Source organism: Sorex araneus, chromosome 6 (genome assembly GCF_027595985.1).
Source record: "Sorex araneus isolate mSorAra2 chromosome 6, mSorAra2.pri, whole genome shotgun sequence".
NCBI classification, from domain to species: domain Eukaryota; kingdom Metazoa; phylum Chordata; class Mammalia; order Eulipotyphla; family Soricidae; genus Sorex; species Sorex araneus.
Window position 1 is genome coordinate 798,569 of NC_073307.1, and position 14,249 is coordinate 812,817.

The following is a 14,249-nucleotide window of genomic DNA, read 5'->3' on the forward strand; positions in this document are numbered from 1 at the left end:
CTCGGTCCTGGACACGCAGGCGCCCGGGGGCCACACGGTGACAGTGATGAGGCAGCAGGGCAGTCTCGGTCCTGGACACGCAGGCGCCCGGGGGCCACGCGGTGACGGGGACGAGGCAGCAGGGCAGTCTCAGTCCTGGACACGCAGGCGCCCGGGGGCCACGCGGTGACGGGGACGAGGCAGCAGGGCAGTCCCAGCGCCGGCGCATCCCTCCAGCCCCCAACGCGTCTCGTTACTTTGCTGTTCTTCCTTCTCTGAGGGGCGAGTGCTGGGGGCTTCCCTAGAGATGGGGGCGGGGGTGGCCGTGGGGCTGGGGGTGGCCCGGGTTCCCGCATGCAGGCCTGAGCTCACCCCTGCAGCTCCTCTGGCCCGTGAGTCTGGGTTGGGGCGGGGGGGGGGGGGTGTTTTGTTTCCTTCTTATTCTGCCACTTTCAAATGTGCTTGTTTGCTTTGGGGCCAACACCCGTGGTGCTCAGGGCCTCCTCCTGGCCCTGCACTCAGGGGTCACACTCCTGGCGGGACTCGGGGAACACACGGGGTGCTGGGACCAAGCCTGGGTCAGCCATGTGTAAGGCATCTGCTGGCCCCTCAAAAACACCTGCCTTTTCCAAACGTTCGGGGACTGTGTGTGGTCAAGGACTCATACCGGGACTGGCCTCCAGTGAACCTGCCGTGTACCGGGTCAGCCCTGCAGCGTCTCTTCCCAAGCTCCCATTTCCCGCCTCATAATCCCGGTCCTAGAGAGCTCAGGATCCGGCTGCCAAAATATCTTGTTGAGGGGATTTACAGAAGCTGAGCTGTCCGAGCTAAAGGCAGGAAGACTCCTGCTCTCTTTCTAACACCTCAAATAATTCTGCCACTGTCGTCCCGTTGCTCATCGCTTTGCTCGAGGGGGCACCAGTAACGTCTCCATTGTGAGACTTGTTACTGTTTTTGGCATATCGAATATGCCACGGGTAGCTCTCCAGGCTCTGCCGTGCGGGTGGGATACTCTTGGTAGCTTGCCGGGCTCTCCGAGAGGGACGGAGGAATCAAACCCGGGTTGGCTGCGTGCAAGGCAAAAGGCCTACCCGCTGTGCTATCGCTCCAGCCCTCAAATAATTTATTACCGCATAAAGGGAACGTGCCTCCTCAGCCCGAGTCCAAGCCTCCTCAACGCGGGACTTTTTAAAAATGCATCTGAGAGGCCCCGGAGGCTGCCCCAGGCGACTGCGCAAGCAAACAGATGCCCATTAGGCGTTTGCTTCTGGATGATTCTGTGTCCCCTGAATCAATTACAGCCAGGTAGCCACCACGGCTCTCTGCCCAGGGCTCCTCCCCGGGACAGGGTGCACTCAGCTGCCCCCAGCCTTCCTCAGGTGCCCCCAGAGCCCAGGTGCAGGGGTGTGGCTGCCCGGTGCAATGCTGCCCGGAGACCAAACTGTGCCAGGGAACAACCTACCCACAGAGGGGAGCTGTCACCCGTCTCACCCACGGTGACGGCACGAGGACCCCGGCCTGCCAGGCCCTTCGTAACCCGCCAACCTCCGGGCCGTGACGGGCAGGGACTCTGACTCTATCCTGAAGGCTCTGCATTTGAGGGTTGCTGGGGGCCGTACCGGCCGCGCTCAGGGATGACTCCTGAAGGGGCTTCAGCGCCTGCTGGGGGCAGAACCTGGGTCACCACACGCGAGGCGAGTGCCCTGCCTGCCGCCCCACCTCTCCAGCCCCCGGGCCGGGCTGCCTCAGTGTCCTGGATTCTGGACAGACGGATGCTCCGTGGCCTTCCGCTGCGGAGGACAATCCATCCGTCCCGCTGGCTGTGACCCTGTTTCCCCGAACGACATCTGGATTGTTTCTCATGCGAGCACTATTACAAATTAAACTGCTGTACACGCTCACGTTCCGGTCTTAAGTATAAACATCGACTTTCACTCCTCCGCCCAGACGGTAACAGCTGGGCTGCACAGACTTCACTGGCGGAGGCTCACCCCAGCGTCCCGGAGCCCCGGTGGTGTCGGGCAGTGGGGCTAAGCGAGGCTCTGCTGAACGGTGGTGTTTGAATCTGCGTTCTTGCTGAATCCCTACCCGGCTCTGTCTTTCCGCTGTGCGAGGACGGTACTCGTCTCCAGCTTTCCAAGCAGAAAGCCGTCTATTTTCCCCTCCCGCTCGCAGCGTTCTGAATCCCTGTGTGTCGCAATACTGCCCTTGGCACAGACGCTTCCTCTCGGTCTGTCCTTCTGAAATGACCGACCTGTTTGTCGTAATCTCCCTCTGGCTGGAGCCGAAGAGACGGAACAGCAAGGAGGACACCTGCCTTGCTTGTGCCCAGCCCCACCTCCAGACCCTGTGAGGGCCCTGGTCACCGGGGGTGATCCCTGAGCACAGAGGCGGAAGTAAGGCCCAAGCACAGCTGGGCGTGGCCCCAAGCCAAAGCAGAGACCCCGCCATCTCCCAGGCAACGAGGCCCACTTTGTAACTGACGCAGCGGGCGCTCTCACCTGAGCCAGGTGTGCAAGCCTCCCTCCCACCCCTGTTCTGCCAGCCCATCTCTCTCCACACCAGTGAAGTGAGTGCCATGGCTCAGCCGGATGGGCCCCAGGGCAAGCCCAGGGCGTGCCGCACTCTGGCCACTCTTGTTCTGGGTTTTTTGTTGTTATTTTTTGTTTTGCTAAGGGCCACAGACTGTGGTGCTGGGACAGGGAGGGGCCGCAGTGCCAGGGACAGAACTCAGGGCCTCACACAGGCTGGGCACGAGGCCCAGCGCTGCCGGGCTCTTCCTCAGGACGGTCTGTGCCCACTGTGACTCTGGTCGTCCACCTCACAGCCGGGCTGGGACACGAAAGGGCAGAGGGCCTTTCTGCTCACCTGAAAGGCAACTCAGGCCGAGCTGCACTATGGGCCTGGGCACCCAGCCGCCACGCCCTCCTGCCCACCTCACGCACGCCCCGCCTCTGCCGTCTGTCTGCCGCCCCTCGGAGCGTGAGGAGTGAGGAACGGACGTCGGCTGCGCCCTCCCGGTGGAAGGACCCACGCCAGGTCTCGGACCTCTCGAACAAGTCACAGGCTCACGTTCGCCTTGAGGAGACGCTTCCCCTCCGTGGCCTCCGAGGCTGTCGCTACTGGGAGATAAAGACACTCTTCCTCCTCCTGCTTTGCCTTCGGATCTTTGTTCCACTCGGCCCCTGGGAGACCCTGGGAAACCAGCTCCTCTCTCGGGGCCCCTGTGACCCCGTGTGTGCGCGGAGATGGCCGGGCTCTGGCCAGCCAGCAACACTTCCAAGACGCTTCAAACGCAAACTACTGCCCGTCAGGTGTCAGGAACGACCACTGCCGAGAGTCCCCTGTGAGCTACAAACTACTGGGCTGAAAGGGTGTCCTGTGGCCCTTGACTTTATTTGCCCACCGGGACAAGCGCAGGGGGTAGAATTGGCTTCTCTGTCCTGAGTGAGTTGCCGGGCAGTTAAAAGCAGCGAGTGACTAATCCCCGGCACCACAGGGCTCGGGGGTCACCAAGGCACAGACGTGTGTGAACCTGAGACTACAGTCGTGCCCGGGCCCAGGGCAGAGTACCAGTCACTAATGTGTTTCAAGAGCAGGCGGACGGGGGTGTCCTGAAGGCACCGACACCAGACAGGAGGAGGAGGGGGACCCGCCTCACCTCACATCTCACCTTCCTCTGCCCCAGGGACCTCATCCCGGGAGCACGCCCCAGCACTGCGGCCTCCAGGCTGTGTGCTACGCCTTGTACTGCCTCCACAAGCCCTCAGGTTAAAAAAAAAAAAGGTTTCAAACATATTTATGTAAACTTCAGGACACATTCAAGATGCAAATAACCCTCTCGCCTGTGTGGAGAAACTTCCATCCCTAACTGAGGACCAGAGCGGAGCGAACCTCGGCGTTCACTGTGCCTCGGCCCCTCATCAGAGCCCCTTGCCCTGAGAGCTCACAAGCACGCAACATCTCTCTTCTCTCTCAGTTGATTCCCTAAACCACTTACGTCCTCCTGTTCAATTCTTGGAGGAAACAAAAAGCACTGATTGTCATTATCTGTAAGAAAAAGGGAAAAGGGCTCAGGAAGACGTCTGTCCGTACGCACCTTTTCTACAACAGACAAAACTAGCTGAAAGAGCGGGTTGGTCGTCCAAAACCAGAAGCTAAGACTAGTCAGCCCAAAAGTAAAGCAGGGTGACCTCGAAGGGAAACACGTGCTGTGTGAGTGGGCCTCCAGCATCAGGCCGAGCCGGCCGGAGGTTCTGAAGGCCCGGGGTACTGCCAAGGGAGCAGCCCACCCATCAGGCCCTGCTGACTCGAAGGGACCCTCCTGGCACCTCCCTGGAGCCCGGGCTCTCGGAGAGAGGAAGCCCCCGGGAATGTGGACGGACCTCAGTGTCCAGCTTCGCAAGGCAGAGGGGAAGACCCCAGAGGGGCCGCAGAGAGCACAGCCCCCCTCTCACGATGCAGGGCTGTCGGCGGCGGGCGGCACAAAGGCTGGGTCCGCCCTCCTGAAATCACTTGGCAGGTGACAGCAGGTGAGACCTCTCGGCCACACGCGTCTCAACACCATCGGCCCCTCCCCAAGACCAAGTGTCAGCCTCCCCCCGTCTGAAAGTTCACGTGAGCTGCGAGGTGATCCGAGGGCCTGGGGGTACTCCAACTTCTTTCCACATTAGCTGACAGTGATACTGTCTGTTCCCAGACCTTCAAAGTCACAACCAGAATCAAACCAAACAACATTCTACCCTGAGAAAACAGAGACCAGTAAGCTTTCCACTTCATTAAAAAAAAAAAAAATCGGTGGAGTATGTACTACAGCGAGTGCTTTTGGGTAAAGAAGCGCCTCTGATATTAAAGGTGATGCATTTAATTCACGTGATGCTCAAGGCATATGAGTTAAAACTACACACAAAACCTCAACGCCTGGCCAGAGCTGACGGAAACAGAGCAGAGAGCAACCTCCGGTACTGCCCCAATCCTGAACACGTTAGCATCTCCAACCCCACAGCAGGGGAGGGGAGACCCCGCCCCATGACCACGCCCGTGTGCGGCCGTGACAGCACGTGTGGTGACCGCCCCAACAGGCGCTGGCTCGGAGAAGCTGCTTCGGCCCGTCACCTGCCGAGTTAGCAGCTGAGTGTCACGGCCTCAGAGGGCTGTGCTCAGACAGGGACACGACGCCGGCACGGTCTGGCCCCCGGGGCTGCAGAGCGGCCTCTGGAAAGGCCTAGGAGGCTGCTTCTAAGGAGGCCGACTTTACTTTTGAAGGCGTCTGTCGCTCCGGGCGCGCGGTTCTTGTCGGGATGGAACTTCAGGGCCAGCTTCCTGTACGCTTTCTTCAGGTCCTCCTCGCCGGCCTCTTTCGTGACCCCGAGGACTTCATAGTAATTTCTACATTTGTTTATGCTGAAACGAGAGAGCGTGTCAGAATGCCAATTTCACGGGAGAAATTCATGTGCTATTTCCAGTTTTTAATACACCGAGAAATGTCTCGATCGTTTTCTCGGTACCCAGCAACAGTTCTCCCTACATCGGGAGTCGTCCCCTGCTCTCTTTGCTCCCTCCGTCCCTCCGACTCCGCCCAGCGTGGGGGATGGCCACCGGCTGCCCCAGAGAAGGCTGCCCCCTGTGTGGAGAAGGCGGCGACGCTGAGCCGGCGGGCGGAGGGAGACGTTCCCAGGACGAGGCCCAGCAGCGCGTGTCAACAGTTCTCCCCTGCCTCCCCCAAGAACAACCAGAGGGTGTGGGTGTCTGGCCGGAGTCTCCTTCGCGCGTGCCCGTAAGCCCAGCTCGCCGGCCCGGTCAGGCGGAGGCAGAGGTGCTCCCCGGCACGGTTCCTGGGGGCCTCTGCTCTCTATTTCCTCTGGAGTTTCTTTTTTTTGGCTTTTTGGGTCACACCGGGAGGTCCACAGGGGTCACTCCTGGCTCTGCACTCAGGAATTGCCCCTGGCAGTGCTCAGGGGACCCCATGGGATGCTGGGATTAGAACCCGGGTCGGCCGCGTGCAAGGCAAACGCCCTCCCCGCTGTGCTGTCGCTCCAGCCCTTTTCCTCTAGAGTTCCTGCAGAAAACTCTAGAACAGGAAACAGGGCTTTGTGCGCAGAATCTCCTCCTCCTGGGGCGTCGGCGTGGCCCCCGCCGCCACCCGGGGCAGTGGACAGCGTGTGGCCCTTCACGCAGGCCGGGAGCGTCCTGGGGGCACGGCGGCAGTCCTGGACAGGGGGGTCCCCTCGGGGCGGCCTCCCAGCCTCTCTGAGGGAGCGATCCTCCGGGCCTCACCTGGGGGCGTGCTGGGAAGGACGGCCTCCGGGGCTGGCCCAGATGCAAGTGTCCGTCCCCAGGACAGGAGCCCGGAGGGAAAAGCCCGGACGGCACGCGCCCGCCCCTCCCCGTGACGAGCACGGCCACGGGAGCATGGTCGCCCGGCGGCACTAGGTGTGTCCCTCCCACGAGTCCCGAGGCAAGAAGGGCAGGCGACCTGCACCGGCCCTGCCCACGGCCTGCCCGCTGCACTCAGGGCACGGTCCCGGCCGGGCGTCTGGCTGCCCGCAGCACGCCCGGCACACGGGCTGTACCAAGGCCTGCAACGAGCGACCCTGTGACTCCTTTCTAATTTGTCACATGAACAAGGGGAAAGAGGAGAGGGGAGGGCGCCTGCCTGGCACGCGGCCCACCAGGTTCCATCCCCAGCACCCCACACGCTCCCCCGAGCACCGCCAGGAGTGATTCCTGAGTGCAGAGCCAGGAGCCAGCCCTGAGCATCGCCGGGTGTGACCCAAAAACAGAAAGGAAAGAGGAGGAGATGCTGTGTAAGATTCCAGACAATTCCACGTGACCACATCAACAAAAATCGGTTAGTCTTTTTCTGGTAGTAAAAATTACAATCAGGTTTTTCCTTCTGAGAGACCATTTTCCTAGGTCAGGCTATTTAGTCAGTGGTGTTCCTTGAGCACCGACTGGGCAGGTGCTCTGAAATCCTCAGGTGGGCCCGGAGGAGTTCCCCGGGACTCCCACATAACGGGGGGACACACAGATGGAGGGACCATCCTGGAGCACTGCTGCAGGGAGTCCACTGTAACTCCTCTGACGGGGAAAGAGGGTCTGGAAGTGGGCTGGCAGGACGTGCCCAGCGTGGAGGGAAACTCCCGCACTGAGTCTTCGAGGAGCCGGCTAAGGACGGTTGGCGCTGCTGCAGGAAGGCGGCAGGACCGGACGTGCCCCTCAGCATCTCTGTAAACGAGGAACAGTTCTGACTCCAACCCGTGCCTCTTCCTCGAGGACTTCACACAGAGAACGATGGCAGCTCATCATGCCGATCATTTTCACACATTACCGCATCTAACATCACTGCTTTTTAGCTAAGGAGGAAAATCAAGATTCTGAACGGCTAAATAAATTTCCAGAAGTCACATGACCAAGTAGTAGATGGGAACTGAGGTTTACTTCTACAACAAAAAATTTACTGAACATCTACTTCATGCCAGATATTGTTTCAGAGACCAGAGGTGAATAAAATAGTCACCGAAGTACAACCCACACGGAGAATAAATTTACAGTGGGAGAGAAGAACAGCCGGGGGAAACATTAAGTACTTCAAATAGAAATAAATATTTGGATAAAAATAAAGAAGCAAAGGAGAGCGGGGGTGGGGGGTCTGCAGTGCTCACGGGAACAGGACAACTCAGGAACGAGCAGACAAACCCTCCTGTCAGAACCCTGCTGGGTCAGACCAGAAAAGAGAAGGTCCCCTTTAGACTCGGCCACTTCCTGCCTTTCTCTTGGCTTGGTTTTGGGGTCACACCCGCTGTGCAGGGCTCAGTCCCGGCAGTGCTCAGGGGTCCATATGGCGCGGGGTGGGGGGTGGACCGGGGCTGGCTGCGTGCAAGGCAAGCGCGTACCCGCTGCGCTACCTCTCGGCTCACTTCCTTCCTCTTTGCCCTTAAGGCTGGTGTCTTCAGAACCAGTCCCCTCCCGGACAGCACCAGGACCCGCGTCCTCTGCCTCCTTCCGTGCTTGGATCCCACAGCCTGACCTCAGCTCTTCCTTTTCTCAGAACCTTGAACTCCATGGGCCAGTCGGCCCAACCCACAGGCGGTGCAGGACCCCACGCTGGGACCACTGCCACCGGGCATGCAGGCATGCCCCCACAGCTGCTGGCGGAGCCGAGGCCAGGGGCTCCCTCAGGGCTGCAGTCCTATGCTGTCACCACGTGTACCGAGTGACGGATGGACGGGCAGACAAGCAAGGGTGGCCAGACGGATGATGAACGGTGGATGGTGGATGGGACATGGAGGGATGATTGGCTGATGGAGAAATAACTGGGTGGGTGGTTAACAAATGGTTAGATGGGTGGGTCAGTTAATGGAGTGATGGATAAAGGACGGACGGACGGATGGATGATGAATAAATATATGGAGAGGGCTGGATAAAAGGATGGATGGGCAGATGGACGGGTACATGGTGGATGATTGGATGCAGAAGTGTGAGAAAATCTAGCAAAAGTTGAGGCAGACAGAGTGAGAATCTGAAAGCCGTTTTCATACCAAAGACTGCTATAACGGAAGTGTGGCTGGCGCCAACATCAGCCCAGAGTGCGGGGCAGACGGGGAGACGCAGCGTGCCACGCTGGGCTTCCTCGGCTGCAGGGAGGCAAAGGGGCAGCTCCCCACGCACGGCTCTGACTTGGACGCACAAGACACGGCATCAGGGCAGACAGAGGCCCTGAGATTGCTCCGCAGGTCTTTCCCGAGCACAGGGAGCAGCGGAGCCCGGCGGCCGGAGGGGAGGCCAAGAGTGTGGGGAGACGAGGCTGGGGCCCTCAGAGGTGAGCTCTGAGCTAAGGCTTGCCACCGAGAGAAAAGAGGAGGAGCAGCTGCGTAAAGCTCTCCACACTCTTCATCAACTGTGAAGAAGCTCGTGGAGCAGCCAGCCGGGAAGAGTGACCCCCGCAGCGGCTGGCCACGGGCAGGCCACACCCCTCAACAAGCTTCAGGGGGACTCAGGCTCCTAAAGCCACACCCAGCACCGCTCAGGCGCTTACAGCTCCCGGGGGTGCAAGACAGCCATACGGGGCCCTGCGTGCACAGCACGGCTCACCCACGGAGCTGTCTCTGTGGCCCACCACACCCGAGAAGAAACTACACTTATTTACTTTGGTCTGGGGGCCCAGCTCTAGCTTCCCAGGACTGACCCTGCCTCTGCACTCGGGGCTCACGCCAGGCAGGGCTCAGGGGCTGCACCTGGTGCCGGGGACGGCATGTGGGTCAGCCAAGTCGAAGCGAGCACCGGACGCGCTGTCCCGTGGCTCGGCTCTGTCCTGGACCTCCTGGTGCTGACGTCCACTCCCTGCTCTCGGCCGCAACGTCCCTGAGATTCACACCTTCTCCCTCCTCAACAAAGATCTCAAGAGAAAAGAAACGACAGAGCAGTGACCACGACCTGCCCCCAGGGAATTCCGTGCAGAAGGCCCTGGCCGGCAGCCGGACAGCCAGGCCCCGAGGCGGGTCAGAAGCAGGAGGACCCACCACTTCTTTTTTCTTACACTGCAGTTGACCACAAAGAGACTCTAGGGCTGGAGCGATAGCACAGCGGGAAGGGCGTTTGCCTTGCACGCGGCCGACCTGGGTTCGATTCCCAGCATCCCATAGGGTCCCCTGAGCACCGCCAGGAGTAATTCCTGAGTGCAGAGCCAGGAGTAACTCCTGAGCATCGCTGGGTGTGACCCAAAAAGCAATAAAAATAAAAAGAGACTCCAAATTTTAACTGATGCTTAGGTAAATACTTATTTGATTATCTAAATTTGACAAAGTAACTGCTTAACTAAAAGGACCATGGGTTAAATCAAATTCTATGTTCAAACGCTCATAATTCAAATTATTTATGAGCCACGCAGGACTGCCTGAAAATTAATGACAGCTCAGTTAGTGATTTCATGCCAATCTTTTAAATAAAAGTTTTCCAAATGAGATTGTGGGGCCAAAGAGATAGTACAGTGGGTAGGGCACTTGTCTTACACCTGACAGACCCTGTTCAGTTCCTGGCACTTATGGTTCCCTGAGTACCTCCAAGAATGAGCCCTGAACACAGAGCCACAAGTAAGCCCAGCACTACTGGGTATGGCCTAAAAACCATAAATAAGTAAGTAAATACAACAAAAATGAGAGAGGACTGGGAATAAACCCCAGCACTGCGTGATCCTCGGAGCACCGCCGGGAGCAACCCCCAGGGTACAGCCCAAGACAACAAGCTCACGACTAAAGGGCCGGGCTTGGTGCACGTGGGAGCCCAGGTCCCTTCCCCAGCACCACACGGTCCCTTCCCCGAGCCACAGCACCTTCAGGGCGGACCCAGGAGTGGCCTGGGCAAGCGAGAGCAAGGACACAGCCCAGCCAACGAAAAGGACACCAAACGCCACTCAGGAGCCCAAGTTCCACGCCTTCGTGTCAGCGTCTTCCTGTGAGTTCTGCGTGGAAGAGCACAGGGGTGAGCGCGCACGCTTACGCAACGCTCACCGCAGGGTTGCACGCTGCTCCCCGCTGGGCGGCTGGCTGGCATCCCGGCCCTGCGGCAGGTCCCACTGGGCGGGCCCCGGGAAACCGCGCTCGCCGCACCCTGGAGGCCTGGGCCGTGTGAGCCCCGCGCAGCGCTGGGGCAGGGCTGCGCGTCGCCCGGGGCTGTCGGGGGCTGTCGGGGCCACTCCGTCCACCTGGTCCCCGGAAGCGGGCCCTACCTTTACTCTGCGTCAGAGTCACAGCGAAAAGGCTCAAGAATCTGCCTTCCAGGGCCCGAGCGACAGCACAGTGGGGCGGGCGTTGGCCTTGCAAGCGGCTGACCTGGGTTCGATCCCTGGCGTCCCATATCATCCCCTGAGCACTGCCAGGGATAATTCCTGAGCACAGAGCTGGGAGTAAACCCTGGTGATGTTCAGGTGTGGCCCAAAAAAAGGGTAAACAAAGAACCAGCCTTCCAGCATGAGCGCTGACCACCCAGCTCCCCCACACTGCAAGGGGCCCCGGTGCCACCCAGCTCGGCCCAGCCTGCGGCCGCCCCTTGGCAAACGTGGCCTGCTCTCACCCCTACCAGCTCCCAATCTCCTCGGTTCCCCTGGGCCCCAGAGGGTCACCTCCGACTCCCTGGGTCACCCTCAGCAGGCTGCTGCCCCCTCGAGCCGTCCACACAGGGGCGGGGCCAACACCCTCCTCCTCCCATCCACTCTCCCCATCTGGAGACAGAAGCAAAGCAGCAAAGTGGCCGCTTCCTCCCGCACACCTGGGCGGCAGCTGATTACCTACTGGGCCAGGGAGAGAAACTATCAGGAAAACACCAGATAAAGAAAGATAAGGAAAGTTAAGATAAGGAAAGTTCTATTCGCCAAGGCTCTCCACTGATTTCCTGGAGACCTTTTCTAATCACTGTCACTGTCACCCCGAGCGGGCACCAGTAACGTCTCTCTTCCTCCCCGCCCTGAGATTTTAGCAGCCTCTCCCAACTCGTCTTTCCCAACCATTGGAGAATCTTTCAGGATCAGGGGAATGGGACCTGTCGTTACTGTTTTTGGCATATTGAATACGTCACGGGTAGCTTGCCAGGCTCTGTCACACGGGCAGAATACTCTGGTAGCTTGCCGGGCTCTCCGAGAGGTATGTATGTGTATGTATATTTTACATATATATGTATATACATACACATACATATACATATATATATACATGTAAAATACAGTGCAGCTGTGCGACATCTTATAGCCTACTTCTCCATCTTGGAGAACCTGACAAGCTACCAAGCGTTTCCTGCCCACACGGGAGAGCCTGGCAAGCTCCCTGTGGCGTATTCATATGCCAAAACCAGTAACAATGATGGGTCTCATTCCCCTAACCCTGAAAGGGCCTCCAATGCGACACTGTTGGGAAGGACGAGTAAAGAGAGGCTGTTAAAATCTCAGGGCTAGGATGAATGGAGACGTTACTGAGACCGCTCGAGAAATTCGACGATCAACAGGATGATGATGATGGTGATGATGATATATCATACACATATATGATTTGTTGCGTACTATCTGAACTCCATCAAATACGGTGTGGTAATTATGGAAAATGGGGAGAAGTGTCTTACAATGTGTCGGTCTGTAAAGTGGCCTGGAGCGTGGCGGCGGTTGGGTAGTGGAGGTCGGCTGCGGGGGCTGGGTCCCTTGGGGCGGGGAGGGCTCTCACCCGCCCCCTCTGGGGCGCCCTAAGTGAAAACAGCCTCGTGTGGAGCCTCACCTTTTCAAAAGCTACAGGTAACTCCACGGTCTTTGCTCTGCTTGGGGGTCGCCCGGTGGGTGCTAGGGGTCACCCAGGAGCCCCGCGTGTGGGTGATGCCCAGGCCCGGCTCGAGCCCAGCACCTCCCTGACACAGGTGCTCAAGGGCCTTCACCTGGATCAGTTTGCTGGGGCCGCTGCCTGGGGGCGACCCCCGGGGCCTGAGGACCCCTACAGTGTGGGCGTGGCCAGGGCCTACTGAACCGCCTTGACAGCCTGTTTCATTTTGGGCTTCGGGATGCTGGGGGTGGGCCCAGCCTCACACGTGCAACACGCCGTCCCAGCCCTCAGGCCCACCCTCACTCTCAGGACAGAGCACGCGTGTCCCCAGGCCGACCCCCAGCTCCCTCTGCACAGCCAGGAGTGACCCAAGCACACCACCAACAGCCAAACCGAATTAAAAGCACAGAGCAGACTTGCTTTGGAAAGACATGGCTCCGTGGGAGGCAACTCGGCCCTGCGTCCGTCCAGCCTTTTCCTCCAGGAAGCCGGACACGAGGCTCAGCTACACACACACACACACACACACACACACACACACACACACACACACACACACATGCACACACACGCACACACACATGCACACACACGCACACGCACATGCACATGCACGCACGCACACAGAGCGCCCGGTTCAGCTGCTCCTGCGCTCACAGGCCCCCCAAGAGCAGGTCTTCCTCCTCCAGCCTCGACACCCACACCGAGGTTTAGCATTTACACAGAACCAGGCAAAAGCAAAACACAAACACACAGATGCTGAATTCACAATGACTCAGATCACACATCGCAACAAGAGGGAGAAGGGAGCAGCAAGGATGGAGGGGAGAGGAGGTCGGGGCTGAGGGAGGTGGTGCGAAGGGCTGGAGAAGGGAGCGGAGCCCCCCCACCCCGCCCTGCCCCCTCCCGGCCTGCCCGGCTCCGTCCACACTCCGCTGAGGGCACACGCTGCAGCCTGGGGGCTGCCATCCAGACCAGAACCGTCCCCTTGCCACGCGGGAGCCGAAGCCCGCGCCAACCCCAGTCCGGAGCTTTCAGCCCTCCCAGACTGGCCCTGCACAGGGGCAGGGGTGAGGGCACTGCAAGGTGACAAGCGTCCTCCAGGGGGAGACACTGCGCGTCTGCATTTGCGTGAGAGCTTTAAAGGTTTGAAATGGAAAAAACTAACCATCCTTCAAGCAGAAAATTGAAGCCATGGTTGTCTCTCTTCTCCCACAATTCTGCTCTCACACATATGGAAGAACTAAAATTCTTCTCCAAAAAAATTTTCTCTGAAAATTTTTCTCAAAAAAAAAAAAAAAAAGAAAGAAAGAAAAGTTCACAGAAGCACCTCTGGCTAAGAGTGACCGTGCAGGACGGCGCCCGGAGGCCGGCATTCTGCAGAAGGACTTTCCAGACACAGGCAGGGAGCCCACGCCGGGCTCCTGGCCGTCGGCGGCCGCACCCTGCTCGCGCCCGGTTCCTACCTGAGGACCCCGTCCACTTGGTCTTTGGTGTAGCCTTTCGCGCCTTCCGCCCCGCCGGGACCGCCGTCCTCCGCACCCCTGGGCCTGCCGGCGTCTCCGGGGCCCGCTGGTCTCCGGCAGTGAGGGCCACTTCCCGCCGTGCTTCCATTTTTCATAATTATTTCCAAGAGCGCTGCGGAGCGACAGAGGAAACAGACTGAGCCGGTGTCAGAGGCGCACGCGAGACTGCCGTGGCACGAGGCCACCGAGCCAGGGGACAGCGGGAGGCTGGCTGCTCCCGGCATCACGGGGGAGCTGCGGAACCCCGGAGAAAACCAGGACTCGACGTATCCAGGGAGGAGCAGCGGCCAGAGAGCCGCTCCCTCCTCGACACAGCGACGCGGCTCGAGGCGCGGGGCTATCCTTCGAGAGGCCCAGACAGGCGCTCTGCACCTGCCCCGCCCCGCGAGGCCTGCTGGGAAGTCCACGAGCTTCAGACCACGGCGGACGGAGCCCCGACGTTCACCCC

The 14,249-nt window shown here is 59.4% G+C and overlaps 1 protein-coding gene across 2 annotated transcripts in view; it reads right to left on the bottom strand.

Annotated features, from left to right (window-relative positions):
- DNAJB14 (DnaJ heat shock protein family (Hsp40) member B14) overlaps window positions 1-14,249 on the bottom strand; it is a 39,782-nt gene that overhangs the window by 10,930 nt on the left and 14,603 nt on the right. For both annotated transcript variants that reach the window (XR_008630627.1, XM_055141198.1), the window contains exons 2-3: window positions 13,742-13,913; window positions 5,237-5,382 (exon numbers count right to left, since the gene is read on the bottom strand). Coding sequence is in view for 1 of the 2 variants with exons in the window: in XM_055141198.1 (XP_054997173.1) it covers window positions 5,237-5,382; window positions 13,742-13,913 (318 nt within the window). In the remaining variant the exon portion in view is untranslated. The remainder of the gene's footprint in view (window positions 1-5,236; window positions 5,383-13,741; window positions 13,914-14,249) is intronic.